Below are 15803 nucleotides of genomic sequence, written 5' to 3'. Positions count from 1 at the left end.
AAATAACCCATGAGTCAAAAAAGGAAATTGGAAAATATTGTGAACTGAGTGATCAAAAATCCAACAGATAAAAATTTGTGGAATGTAGCAAAAGCAGCTTAAACCTGATAGCTTTAAATGCCTGTATTAAAAAGGAGAAGTTTTATAATCAGTTATGTAATCTTTTTATGTCTTAAAATCTTTTAAAAAAGAGCAAATTACATAGAAAAAATGAAATAAAAAATGGCTAAAATCAATAAAGTAGGAAATGGAGAAACGAAGACAAAACTGTAAAGTAAAATATTGATTATTTGAAAGTACGTTAAAATTATAAACCACAGATAGGCTGATTATTACAAAACTGTTGGCAAAGAGTAGCCAGGACCATCACATATTCCTATTGGAAGTATAAATTACAACTCAGCAATTCAACTTCTAGGTATTTATCTAAAAGAAATGAAGATCTGTGATCAAAAGTGTCTTGCATGACTTGGATAAAAATATTTAGAGCAGCATTAGTTCTGATATCCTAACCTCAGATTTTCATCATCAGAATAATATATCATATCAGAGAATGTAATACAAGGAAGTATACTCACAGTAAAAAGGAATGAAGTATAGGTACTGATATATAAGACAACAAGAAATCTAAAAGACATTATGCTGAGTGAAAGAAGCATTTCCAAAGAAAACATATTCTATGATACCAAATGTATAAAGTCCAGAATTTTCTGAGATATTATAAATGTGGACTACATGAGTACACATAGTTCTCAAAACTCTTTGAACACTGACGATTTGTAAATTTTACCTCATGTACATTATACTTCAATTACAAATATTAATATTTTGTGGTCATTTTCAAATAAGATAGATTTTAATGATTTTGTATCACATGTTCAGTAGTATTAACTTACATATCAAAATACTTTTATACTTAACATTGTCTTGTTTTCAAGACCATCCTTTGTTTTGGTATGAATGATACTTTCTGTTTATTCATCCATTATTTGTGGTCTTAGTTTTGTGAAAATTATTTCCGAATTGATTAAAGGAACTGCAGTTTCTTAAATCTCAAAGAATTGAAGCAATCTGCTGAGTATATACTTAAATACAACAAAAGGTGCTAATAGGAAATAGAAAACTAGTGAAGGCAAATGTGGTATTTTCCTCTCCTCCCTTATGTCACTCCTCACCCCCAGGTTTTTGCATTGAAATGGCATGCTAAATAATGCTTACTGTGCTTCTTGGCTCTAGTGTATTGACCTTTATATAGTTAGTCATTTTTATTCCTCCTTCAAAAAATAAAAGAAAATCAGTTCAGATGTTAGATGGGAATCACTTATTTAATTCTTTTACCCTTTAAGATGCAACAGTCCTTTTATTTTTTATAGGTTGAAGTTACATTATGCATCCTATGAACCAACTATAAGGGTGTTACATGAGAAGCACCATGCTTTACTGAAGGAGAAAATGCTGACCTCCTTGGAAAGAGACAGAGCTGTTGGACAGGTAAACAGACAATCAAAGCTACTTTGAAACAAGTTTTAATCATTATTTTAATCATTGTTTAAGTACAAGTAGAAACACTGATTTTGATTCTGAGGTAAATTTTAAAATTTTTTCACAAATTTTTATGTAAAAAATTCATTTGGAAATATTAAAAAAGTATTCTATCCATTTTAAAATCCATAATAATTATTATTAAATTAAATATTGTTTAATTGTAACAAATTTACAGTAGATTATTAAGTTAGAAGAAATTACTTAGCTATTGTGGCTAGACTAATGGGTTTAAAGACCACCTTTGACAATTATAAACATTGATCTTAGGCAAGTGACTCTTAGAGCTTAGATTTCATATATATAATATAGAGCCACAAAGCCCCATATTTTAAGGTTGTTGTGAAACATGTAAGATAATGAATATAAACTCCCTGTAATTTCCCCCAAATGAATATTTGAAACTCCTAGATCCTGATTTGATTTGTTTTTATTTTTGTTTGATGAATGACACCCTTTTTAATTTTTCCTGAAGAGTTTTTACACAGGCTTAGGCCTAGGGAAGAGGTGGGAAATCTTTGGCAGAGTAATCAAGGAAAAGAAAACAAAATATTTATTAACCACATATTTATTTTGTATATATGTATATATAAAGTTTACTACAGAATATAAAACTGCAATTGTACTTAACATTGATTTTTTATTATCTGGAATTTTTGATTTTGCCCAGACTCAGAAAATACAGAAGCTTGTGTGATGGCAATACAATTCTTTTAATAATTTTATTGTAAAGGGACGTTTTATTCAAGTTTATTTTGTCTTTTGAGTGGAATCTTTAGCTACTAAAATGCAAAACCTCATTTGTTTTGGTGCCCTTTCTGCTTGAATTTTAATCTTCTGTCTTTGAATGTTTAGATTGCATGATAAATAATATTGAATGAAATGAGTTTTATAATTATTTAAATTTTATGGCATTATATTCAAACCCTTAGAATTTAATCTCCTTGCTCCTTTTCATCTAACCTGTAGCAAGTACCTGCACTACCACCAAGTTGTTTATTTCTACTTCTGCAACCTATTCAGCTTTGATTCTGCCATTCATCTGCTCTGTGCTTAGAGCTGTTATTTCTGTGGAAGCATTCTTGATTTTCCTGTCTCTGAAATGAGCATGATTCCTGAAGTTACATTAAAGGCCATATTGAGAGCATATTTAGAGTATATAACAATCCCTGGGTTTCAGAGCATTCCTCACTGGTTTAGTAAAATGTTAAGGATTAGGAGTAGTGAGTTTGAATCTCAGTTTTGGGGTAAAGTGTGAATCTTCAGGTCATTTACATATAGTTTGTTTTCTCACATATTAATCAAAGGTAAATTATTTGCCTTATTATTTATATATAACTAAAATGAAAACATGTTTAAAAAGTTAAAATCACTCTGTGAGTCAAGGTTAAATTTTATATACTTCTGTTTGACTGTATATTTATTAGCTGCAACTGTTTTGTTTTGTGCTTGAACTCCCGGATACTCCTGAAGGCAAAGGAAAAGATAACCTGCCTGCTGAAGACTGTCTAGATCTTTCTAGGTTAAAACAGCTTCTGTAAGTTTATCCCCTAGTATGTAAATATTATAGTAACTGGTTGGCTGAGAGATAATTATCAGTATTAATTTTCTTCCTTCAGATGGCGGCATCTTCTCATTCTCCCTATTATAAAGGGTACTTATGAATCTTATAGCATGGACTCTACATGCTATTCTTTGTCTTTACTTTCCTATGTAGTGTGACTTATTTGATCATATTCCTGATGTTCAGGTGCATGGTTTTCAGTGGGTTGAGTGTAAACCCTGTATACCTTGTTAAACGCATGGTCTCTGTCACAACATCTGTGAGCTTCTTAACATCTGTAGTCTCATTGTCCTGACTCTAATACTTTTTTTCTGGTCCAGTGCTTCAGATGTTAACATTTCTGTTTACCTCACAGAAGTATGCAGACGCTTCTGATTTCCCTATAATGCAGATACAAGCCATAAGCAATTTAGAAAGCAGTTAAGGTCTGTCTACATTGATACATCATTTTCAGTCAATTTTTACACTACCTAGAGAGCACTATTTTTCTAGCACCGTGAAAATCATGAAGGACTTTTTAAGTGACTGTCATCATTCCTACACCATTTCCTGAGAAACTAGGAGCAAGTATACCCTCTATTTGGAGTATCCCCAGACTATGTAGTTTTATTTGAACTTTGTTCTTAGTAGGCCCACTTGGATTTTTAACTTGAGAGGGAAACCCACACTCTTATGTCTGACCTCTTGCTCAGGCATAGACTTCCCCTTTATATGTTTTGGTTCTATTGGATGGGATGACTTTTCTGTCTTCTTCTATATTACAACCCACCCTATATCCTCATTTGTCTCAGACAGTCCTCACACCTGTTTCCACAGGATAATTTTTAATGGCTTCCACTTCATCCTAAAAAAAACAAAAAATAAAAATAAAATCCCTATTTAGAAAATACTTACTAATGGAAAAATTCTGAAGAGCTTATTTCTTGATATCTAAAATGGAACAGTTTGGATTTAGAAATAGCATTTCTCTCATCCACATCTGCTGTTCAAGATAGTAGATTCTGTACAATTTGAGAAAGTCAAGATTTAAATAGGAAATCCTGTTGCTGCCACTGTAGATTTCAGTATGGACATTACTGAAAATGGACATTCAGTGCTCTTTTAGAATTGTCTTATACATGTGAATGGAAATTGACCACAGCAGTCACCATCCTCAGGTTAAGTTCTGCACTGTACATGATTCCTCACATCAATACATGTTTTTCAAAATCCAAAATGACTACACAAGATTGATGGTGCCTAAGTGCTATCTCCTTGGCACTGGAGGGAGATTCATTATTATCTGTGTGCTAGTTAGGGATAGGCTGTGCAAACGTCTGATATCTATAGCAACAAGTGGAAGACTTGTAGTTTTAAATTCAGGTTACTAACTGGTGAGATGACTGTCATATCTCTCTGTACAACATTCTAATTGATATAATAATATATAATAATAATAATAATATAATTCTACAATAATAATAATTTATCCTCGGATCAATTAGTTGATTCTTCAAATTAGGGCAGAGAATGTAGTTTTAGTCCATCTCTCCATGTGTGTCTTTGGAGAACAAGCCAAGGTTACCATTTAAAGAACTGAACCTGGGGGCTGTGGCTGTGGCTTAGCAGTAGAGCACTCACCTAGCACTGGAGGCCCTGGGTTCAGTCCGCGCACCACATAAAAATAAACAAATGAAATAAATGTTAAAAAAAGGAACTGAACCTGTCTGGATACCTCTCATACAAAGAACAATTTATTACCAACCAATTTGTTTTTTTTTTTTTCCTGTTGGAGCATACTTATCAGGTGTGGGTATACAGCCATAGGAACCTACAGTGTGTCATGATGTCACAGAACGAATTTATTAAAAATATTTGTAAAATGAAAAGAAAAAAGAACCTCAAGAAAACAATGGGATTTGTCAAGAGATAAAGGAACTATGGTAGACAGAGCTAGGTGGATCTCCATTCAAATTTGGTTTGGATATTAGGGCTAATAGTACCTTCCACACAGCAAGGAAGTGAAAATTTTTATTACTTTCATAATTGAGTTGTCTCAGAGAGCAGCATATGCCCCTAAGCATTTCTGAAATGTATGAGTAAGATCAGGGAAAGGAGACTGGCTTATATTTTATTATGATTGGGGTTTAGGCAGGGTGAGCATTTTTATGTGGAGGGAGGGGCTTGCATAATTTAAATTTCCTGCCAATGCCAAGGAAATAGCAACTAGGGGTTCTTATCAGCTTGCCCTGATGTGGGACATGAGGGGAAGATTTTAGAGTGGAGAAACTTGGTAAACTACCTTAGCTGGGTGATCAAGGTTAACATAATAAGTTTTAAGTCATGTTGGCAGCATATACCTGTGATATGTTGTGCTTATAATGGCATTTCACCCCTGTTGTCTTCTTTGCCAAATCCTATAAGTATAGCTTAACTATGGGGTAAACATCAGACTACCCAAATTTAAGGCCATTCTGTAAAATATTACTTGATTAGTATTTATAAATATTCAAGGCCCTGGGCTGATGTTGTGGCGCAGTGGTAGAGCGCTTGCCTAGCATGTGTGAGGCACTGGGTTTGATTCCCAACACTGTATATAAATAAATATATTAAAATAAAGTTTCATCTACAACTAATATATATATATTTTTTTAAATAAAAAATATATTTAAGGTCATTAAAATAAGGGAAAGTCTAAAGAACCACCCTGATCCAGAGAAAGCTAGGGAGATGTAATAAGTGAATGTAATGTAGTGTTATGGGTGGGTCCCTAGAACATAAAAATTAACAAAATCCAACAGAAAGGGACTTCAGCAGACATTAATACTGGTTTATTGTTTGTGATAAATGTACCACCTTAATGCATATTAACAGGGGAAAAAGGCTGTAGGCATACAGGAACTCTTGGCCGTATATTAGCAACTATTCTGAAAATCCTATGCTATCTAAATAAGAATTTTGTTTTTAAAATTTATAATCCATCTGATCTGTAAGAATTAATATTAATCTGTTACTTTTTTTTAATCACAGGCATTTCGTTAACACTAATCTATTGATTATAAATTATCTGCAATTTTTATTAATAAAGAAATATTGCTATTCAGTGATAGTAGAAAAATGTATTTCTGTGTATAATTAAACAGATAGTTTTTTTGTGTTTGCATAATCATGTACAATGAGGGATGATACAGCTTTTTAAGGCTGATTTTAAATTTAAATCTAAATGATATGCCACCCAGCTAACAAATGTTCTTAATTATAAGACATATTTAATAAAATGGAGTATCTGTGGGTGGAAATGAACTAAGAGGTTTAGGTGTATAAACAGTCTTTTCATATTTTACTTTTCCAAATAATACTTAACCTCACAGTTTATAGATAGAAGATATCAGTTATCATGAAGAAATATAAACAGAGGACAAACCTCTCTCAAAGTAGAGAGCTGAATTATGATAAAACTGTGTTGTAAAATAAATGTTTCAGTTTCTTATCCATGATAATTAATAATTGCCTGCAGAATTCAATATTGACTAAAAATTATTTTCCTTTTGTTAAAGTTCATGTTTGACATTTAAAATTATAGGCTTTTATTCAAGAGAAATAATATTTTTGATATTTTTCTTTTTATTTTACTTAGCCATTTAAAGTCATTTAGTACATAAACCTATATATTTGACTTTTTTTTCTTTTTAGATTTCTGGACTTCAAGCAACACTGAAGAACATAGACATAGGACATAATTTTCATATTCCTGAAATTAAAGGTAAAAGTAAAATATAATTCTAGCTTAATATTGGGGAAGATTTCTTAATCTTATCAGAGATCAACATTCTAGAGATATTTGAAAGTGAGTAAGTGGGGAGATAATTATTTCACAAAGCAAAATTTTAATTAAACAATTAAGGAAATGCAGACATGATAATATATAGATATATTTTTGAGAACTATGTGAGTCAGCCATCTTGGAAGAACTTCTGTTCTGATCATGATGGAGTACCAGGTACCAGACTAGCTTTGTCTTCATAAATAACTCCAAAACTAAGCTATAGATGAGGCAACTATTAGCATCTGCAAAACAGACATCTCAGATTGCAGAAGGAAATGATCTACCTTCAATCATGACTTCATGCTTGAGGAAATTTCCAAGCCAAGCTTCTTGGAAATGGATGCCAAAAAGAAAACTGAAAAGGCAGATAACATTGTTCATAACTTTGAAACTAGAATCTGTAGGAAAGTGCTTTAGAGAAGAGGGAGCTCAAAAGAGTGGCCTCAGTAACTATAAGTCTGTAGCTGGTGGTTGGGCTGCATGAATATAACAAGAGTACTTGAGACTTAACAGAGGGATAAAAGTCTACAGGACTAAGAACAGACTAGAAATTCTGTAGGCCAGGCAGAATTGATAGACATTTCCAATTCCAACTATCCCTAGTTGGGGAGAACTCTTTCACACATTATTATAATACATTAATATTCAGTATCCTATACTGATGCTATAAAAGCAGAAACAAAGCTTACACATGAGTTTTAGAAGAGACAGAGTTTAAGTTTTGCTAAGTAAGAAGACCTGGGTACCTTAGGACTTTACATAAAACTACCCAAATAAAGGACAAAAGTAAGCCAAGAATATCAGAATATCAAAACAATCAAACAAAAACAGAACTGCCTTATAGAACAAAAACTGTTAGGAATTCAATTCCTAATTGACTAAAATTGTAAAAAAGAATATACATGGTGTCTTGAAGATTGAAGAACTTTGCATATTGGGTTGATTGTTGTAATCATTGATCTCTAATGATTCATTCATTCTTTTTCTAATAGTTTATAATTTTATATAGTTATCTTTGACATTTTCATCAAAATATAGTGGTGATTTCAGATAGCTCCTATATGATATTAGCTCCTTGTATTTAATTTAATGTATAAAAGAACATATTGCATGTTTTTCTAGACTGATAATTTACAAATTACTTTGAAGATCAAGTTTGCAATTGTGTTTTGATCTGTGCTAATTTGAAATGACTTAGTCGAAAGGAATGAATTCTTACCCAACGTGAAGAAATAGTTTTTTTTTAGTTGCATATCCCAATTATCTGAACAAAATAAATACTTTAAAATCTATATTGAATAATTTTATGTGCTTTATAAACATACTCTCTAGTTTTAGATACTATAGTTGCAGTACCTTTTCCTAAGCTTCTGATCTCAGCATTTGATTGTGTGATCTCAAGACTCTTTCGGTGCTCCAGTTGCCTGAACTTGGGATATTACTTACCAAGGGGATTTATTTTTTTAAAAAGTTGGATTAATGATGGCTCTTCATAAATCTTGCCATCTTCTACATTTTTTTTGAGATGATAGGGATTAAAACCAGGACCTCAACTAAAGAAATTTTCTACCACTAACTATACCTTCAGCCCCACAACTATTAAATATATTATTAACTTATTTATCATGATTTTCATATTTTATTCGTTCTCTCTTCACTTGTTCATTTAAGTTTAATTTTTCTCCTCCCCCCCCTCCTCCTGTCCTCTTCCTCTTCTTCTTCCCCTCCTCCTGCTCCTCCTCCTCTCTCTGTCATCCACTCATTTATTCATCAATTTATTTATTTGGGGAATAAATTTGTATGGCAGTTGAGATTCTTCAAATCATATGTGTACACTCTGAAGTTAGAGGACAACAAATTGTCTTTTTCTCTGAACTTTAGCAAGAAGAGAAATTATTGTTATTTAATTAAAATGTGGGAAATAAGATAAAAAGTGGATTGATTTGGAGCAGAGTTATCAAAGAATTTTCAATGTACTTTGTTTTTGGTCCATAAAGTGCCATGTTGGTTATAGAAATTTTAGACAATGTTATATTTTTGTAAAAGCCACACATAATTACTACCACACAGAATTTTGTTACTTTAATACCTACTCTTCACACATGAAAAGGGTTTTTAGTTTTGCGTTTATCTCTTGTATGATAGATAGATTAATAAAAAATTCCTAGGTGACATTATAAAGTAATAAATTATTATTGATTAGATACTTAAACTGACAATTGTGGATTATATTTACTTTTATTTTTAGGTAACATATATCAAATATTTCCAGGAACTGCCCAGAAAACACTTATTATTACATAATATGAGATAAAACTGAAGTTTTGTGAATTATGCATTTTTTAAAAAGTTTATGCTGGTTTTGATTATTATGCTTGTTATTTATATTAATTTAGTTTTCTATAGGTTGACATTTGAATGTAATAATGCTTATTTTCAAACCAGAATATGATATATATATATAATGGTATCTTTTTTTTAATATTTATTTTTTAGTTGTAGTTGGGCACAATATCTTTATTTTACTTATTTATTTTTACGTGGTGCTGAGGCTCGAATCCAGGGCCTCACATGCACTAGGCAAGTGCTCTACCACTAAGCCACAACCCCAGCCCTAATGGTATCTTAATATATCATAATTTTTCATAGAAAATTATGAATTAAGAATGAATGACTAACTCGAAATTGGACATTTTTACTAAAGTGAAAAGTTGTGAATGTTGACATCAGAGTTTTACAAATGAAATAAATATTCTTTGTAGTTAAACAAAGTACCCTTAATATAGTACTCCTATATATTTTTATTATTATTATTTTTTAATTAGTTGCTGAAGACAATACAATGATCTTGACATATCATACATTTGAATCCAATAGGATATGAATTCTCATTTTTCGACGTGTACAGATTGCAGCATCACATTGGTTATACATCCATATGTATACATACAGCAATCCTAGTGTCAGTTGTATTCTGCTGCCCTCCCTATCCTTCCCTCCCCTCCCCTCCCATCACCTCTCTCTACCCATTCTACTGTGACATTTATCTCTCTCTCTCTATTTTTTCTTCCCTTCCCCCTCACACCATTGTACATGTATTTTGTGAAACCATGAGCGTCTCCTTCCATCTTCCATGCAATTCCCCTTCTCCCTCACATACCCTCCCACCTCTTTTCCTTGTTTTGTTTTAATCTTCTTCTCATGCTCTTCCTCCCTACTCTGTTTTGAGTCACCTCCCTTATATCAGAGAAGACATTCGGCATTTGTTTTTTAGGGATTGGCTAACTTCACTTAGCATAATCTGCTCTAGTGCCATCCATTTCCCTGCAGATGCCATGACTTTGTTATATTTTAGTGCGGAGTAATATTCCATTGTGTATAAATGCCACATTTTTTTTATCCATTCATCTGTTGAAGGGCACCTAGGTTGGTTCCACAATCTAGCTATTGTGAATTGTGCTTCTATGAACATTGATGTAGCTGTGTCCCTGTAGTATGCTCTTTTTAGGTCTTTTGGGTATAGTCTGAGAAGTGAAATAGCTGGGTCAAATGGTGGTTCCATTCCCAGCTTTCCACGGAATCTCCATACTGCCCTCCAAATTGGCTGCACCAATTTGCAGTCCCACCAGCAATGTACAAGTGTACCTTTTCCCCACATCCTCACCAGCACTTGTTATTGTTTGACTTCATAATGGCTGCCATTCTTATGAGATGGTATCTTAGAGTGGTTTCAATTTGCATTTCTCTGATTGCTAGAGATAGTGAGCATTTTTTCATGTACTTGTTGATTGATTGTATATCCTCCTCTGTCTGTTTAGATCTTTGTCCCATTGGTTGATTGTTTAACTTTTTGAGTTCTTTGTATACTCTGGAGATTCATGCTCTATCTGAAGTGTGAGGGGTAAAAATTTGTTACCAGGATGTAGGCTCCCTGTTTACCTCTCTTATTATTTCTCTTGCTGAGAAAAAAATTTTTAGTTTGAATATGTTCCATTTGTTGATTCTTGATTTTAACTATTGTGCTATAGGTGTCCTATTAAGGAATTTGGAGCCCGACCCCACGAGATGGAGATTAGGGCTAACTTTTCTTCTATTAGATGCCGAGTCTGTGGTTTGATTCCTAGCTCCTTGATCCATTTTGAGTTAACTTTTGTGCAAGGTGAGAGAAAGGGATTCAGTTTCATTTGGTTGCATATGGATTTCCAGTTCTTCCAGCACCATTTGTTGAAGATGCTATCCTTTCTGCATTGCATGCTTTTAGCACCTTTGTCTAATATAAGGTAGTTGGAATTTTGTGGGTTGGCCTCTGTGTCCTCTATTCTGTACCATTGGTCTACCCACCTGTTTTGGTACCAGTACCATGCTGTTTTTGTTACTATTGCTCTGTAGTATAGTTTAAAATCTGGTATCGCATACCACCTGTTTCATTCTTCCTGCTTAGAATTGCTTTAGCTATTCTGAGTCTTTTATTTCTCCAGGTGAATTTCATGATTGCTTTTTCTATTTTTGCGAGGAATGCCGTTGGGATTTTGATTGGCATTGCATTAAACCTATAGAGTACTTTTGGTAATATGGCCATTTTAATGATATTAATTCTGCCTATCCATGAAAAAGGTATATCTTTCCGTCTTCTAAGGTCTTCTTCTATTTCTCTCTTTAGGGTTCTGTAGTTTTTGTTGTAAAGGTATTTCACCTCTTTTGTTAGGTTGATTCCCAAGTATTTTATTTTTTTTTGAGGGTATTGTGAATGGGGTGGTTGTCCTGATTTACCTTTCAGAGGGTTTGTCACTGATATATACATGAATGCCTTAGACTTATGAGTGTTGATTTTATATCCCGCCACTTTGCTGAATTCATTTACTAGTTCTAGAAGTTTTTTGATAGAACCTTTTGGTTCCGTTAGGTATAGGATCATGTCATCTGAAAATAGTGCTAATTTCAGTTCTTCTTTTCCTATTTTTATGCCTTTAATTTCTGTCATCTGTCTTATTGCTCTGGCCAGTGTTTTGAGAACTATGTTGAATAGGAGTGGTGGAGAGAGGGCATCCCTCCCTGTCTTGTTCCAGATTTTAGAGGGAATTCCTTCAGTTTTTCTCCGTTTAGAATGATGCTAGCCTGAGGCTTAGCATATGATCTGCCCAGATTGAGTCAAGAGGATATACACAACTTAAACAGACCAATATCAATTGAGGAAATAGAAGAAGCCATCAAAAGACTACCAACCAAGAAAATCCCAGGACCGGATGGGTATATAGCAGAGTTTTACAAGGCCTTTAAAGAAGAACTAATACCAATACTTTTCAAGCTATTTCACGAAATAGAAAAAGAGGGAGTACTTCCAAATTCATTCTACGAGGCCAACATCACCCTGATTCCTAATCCAGATAAAGACACTTGAAAGAAAGAAAACTATAGACCAATATCTCTAATGAACATAGATGCAAAAATCCTCAATAAAATTCTGGCAAAGCAGATAAAAAAACATATTAAAAAGATCGTGCACCATGATCAAATAGGATTCATCCCTGGGATGCAAGGCTGGTTCAATATAAGGAAATCAATAAGTGTAATACACCACATCAATAGTACTCCTATATTAAGAGAACATAGTACTCCTTTTTATACTCCACATATAGTAAAGCACAGAAATCTTTATTTCACAAAGTTAAATTAACTGCTGCTTTTTAACTTTAATGTTTTGTTGCTCTTGGAATTGCACGTGGACTATATGGTTTAATTTAGAGATCCTATCTTTTCAAATATTTTCTCCTTTAACTCTTGACTTTTTCTGAATTCTAATTAGGTATATACTTGGTTTCTGCATTTCACTTTATACCTGTCCTAATCTCTCAGACATTTTCTGTTTATTCTTCTGGGTTAAAAGCTTTTTACAGTTAATATTTCTCTTTATATTTGTGTTTGGTCTATAAAGGAGTCAGGGATTTGCAATGGTAGGTACTTCATAAATATTTGTTAAGTGAATTTTTCCATAGTTTTCTGATATTTATTCAGGGTCCTCAGCAGGTTCAAAGAACATTGTTTCAATGTGTACATAAATAAAGGAATGATTTAATGGGTGAAGTTTCATACTGGAGTACAATAAATAAAATTTCTGTGCTTATTTATTTGGAGTTTGTTTTTATCTCTAAGGAATTATATATTTCTTAAAATGTTGATTATATCTGCAAAATATTATTTTATCTACATAAAAATTGCGCAGCACTAGTCAGTACATTTGGCCTTGTCATTAGGAATTATAAAATGATAGGACAAAAGATGCTATGATGAAGACATGGACTTTTCTTGGATAGAACTAAACATTAAGAAGTATTGTGTGGCATTTGAGAATTATATGTACTTAAACATGAATATGGTACAAAATTTAATGTCTGAGCCTCTCATTTGTTGTAAAAATGTTTATATAAATAAATAATATTTATTTGATGGGAAATAGAGATAATGTCCATTCTTTCTACAGTGGGAAATAATTGAGAACATTATCTCTCTTCTGGTATAGTGTACTTTCTGCAATGTTTGTTCTCAAGTTTTGTTTGAAGTGTTAAATATTTTTATGAAATTTTATTAGAATATACATTTTTCTAATTCTGTTTTGCTTGTGGAATAACAACATACATTCACAGGCCAAGCTCTTTTGGATTTTATACTTTCATGTGTTATCCTGATCAAATTTGTTTTTTTCTTGTTTTTTAATTTTCTTTTATGAAGTGATTCTTAGTGATGTCTTATATATGACATGAAACTTTCTTAGATTCATGCAAGTATCTGTTTGAATCCTGAGTTTCTCTTTTACTACTTTCTCCTTTCTTCCTTGTGTTTATTACTATATGAATTTCCCTTCAGGTATATAAAGGGAACAAAAGACAGTGACCTGCAGAGGAATATTGACACAATTGCATGACATAATGTTTAGAACAGTGGCTGTTACATAGTAAAAGATAAATTAAGAATGAATGCTAATTATATTTTTAATTATTATCAGTTGAAAAATTGGTCTTTGAAGAGGCAACTATAATAAAAGAGAATTAGAAGTGAAATTTTTCTCTTTATCTCAGCAAGCTGTAATTGCAGCCTTTATCTGAGACTTTGACTTCCAAGATACTGTGGAACTGTAACTTGTAGCAACATTGCCAGAGGACAGACAGTCTGGATACTCAAGACTTTCTAATTCTGTTGTGTAATGCTGGTTCATGGAACATTGTTTTTCTGTTATTGTGGAGGTAATTTGGAGGATCTTCTGCTTTATCTAAAGCTGGTACTAATAGGAAAAGTTATATCCAGAAAAAAATAAATGCCAGTTGTGTGCTCCCTTGCTATTATAACCTCAAGATCTGTTAAAAGGGCCTAGACATTGAAATCATCCATGCATTTTTGTGTATGTAATCTTTTCTGTATTATGAATCTAGCGTTGTGATTTTTTTTTTTTGACACCAATGATATTGAACCCAGGGATGCTTAATCACTGAGAAACATACCTAACCTATTTTATTTTAAAATGATCTCACTAAATTGTTTAAGGACTTGCTAAATTGCCAACGCTGGCTTTGAACTTGTTATTCTCCTGCCTCAGCCTCCCAGGCTGCTGGGTTTAGAGGCATGCATCAATGTGCCCAGCTAGTGTTGTGATTTATGACATTGAGTAATTTCTTTTATTTGTGTGCTAATGAATAAAACCTTATTAGTTATTTGAAATCAAGTTTTTATTTATAAATATAGGTATAAATTATGTGTACCTAAATGTGAATAGGGTAAGATATGAAAGAAAAGACTTTTCCCATCACAATCCCCCCTCACACACACACACTTGGTTCTATAAGATTGCCGAAGTCCTGGATAGTTAGGTAATCAGAGCTACAACTAGGTGTGAATAGTACCTTGTGTTTTTTCTTGTCTGTTTCTCTCAACATCAAGAATCATAGATAATACAATTTTATTATTATGAAATTCTCCTTTTAAAAGTCTTGTATTTATTATGTAATTCCACTTGGAAAATTTTATTTCTTTTTCTTTGCCTTGGCCTTTTCTTACTTTATTTATAAATACACAAAACCTCTAATGCCACCCTGCATTTTTGGGACCTGAATTTTGAAGACCCCACTTAAAGTATTTTGGTTGGTGTGACTGTCATTTGTTTAATACTTAATAAATATATGTATTAATAATACTATGATTAACATTTGAAAATGATCATATTTTTTAAAACAATAAATATTACAAAAATTAAGATTAAATTTTATTATCTTGTAGTTGGACACAGTATTGAAAAAGAAAATATGCCAGAAGGTCCTACTCAGAAAGGTCTTCATAAAGCCAGGGAACAAAACAAATGTAAAACAAAGATGAAAGACAATGCAAAGGTATGATATTTATTCATGTTTATACATTAACTTATACTTAATTCTCACATATTTAGATCCATGCACTCATACAGCATCATTTTTTTAACTAGAAAAGAAACTTAGTGGTTATATATAATAATCCTCTGGGTTTATGGAGGGAAAATTGAAGTCCACAATTATTACTAGTAACTAGTTAATTTGGAGACACATGCTTTATTAGTGTTTAAGACACCTCAAAGCATCTCTGTGCCACACTCAATTTTCTGCTTAAAATTAATGCTATATAAAAGAAATAACTCCCAAAACATCTCTTATAGTTTCTCTTTTTTATAGTAGAATTTCTAACTTTTCTCAGTTTTCTTTTCCTTTAGAATAACATGCAACAGAACCATGCCTCATTTAAGAATTTGTATGTATCTGGAGTATTTTTGCTTTGCAATTAGACCAATAATTTAAATCTTGTATAATAATGATATTAAAATTATCTGGTCAATGAAATGAAATTTAAGAAGAAAGAAAATTACATAAGAAGTAC

The 15803-nt window shown here is 32.4% G+C and overlaps 1 protein-coding gene across 1 annotated transcript in view; it reads left to right on the top strand.

The window, feature by feature from the left end:
* The window catches only part of Spag16 (sperm associated antigen 16), a 957641-nt gene that overhangs the window by 68076 nt on the left and 873762 nt on the right, over window positions 1–15803 (top strand). The window contains exons 7-9 of the mRNA XM_027941762.2: window positions 1374–1491; window positions 6779–6848; window positions 15177–15286. Coding sequence (XP_027797563.2) covers window positions 1374–1491; window positions 6779–6848; window positions 15177–15286 — 298 coding nt within the window. The remainder of the gene's footprint in view (window positions 1–1373; window positions 1492–6778; window positions 6849–15176; window positions 15287–15803) is intronic.

The sequence above is a fragment of the Marmota flaviventris genome, chromosome 11 (assembly GCF_047511675.1).
Source record: "Marmota flaviventris isolate mMarFla1 chromosome 11, mMarFla1.hap1, whole genome shotgun sequence".
In the NCBI taxonomy this organism is placed as follows: Eukaryota; Metazoa; Chordata; class Mammalia; order Rodentia; family Sciuridae; genus Marmota; species Marmota flaviventris.
Note: the sequence above shows the minus strand (reverse complement) of the source record. Positions and strands in the feature narration are given on the sequence as shown.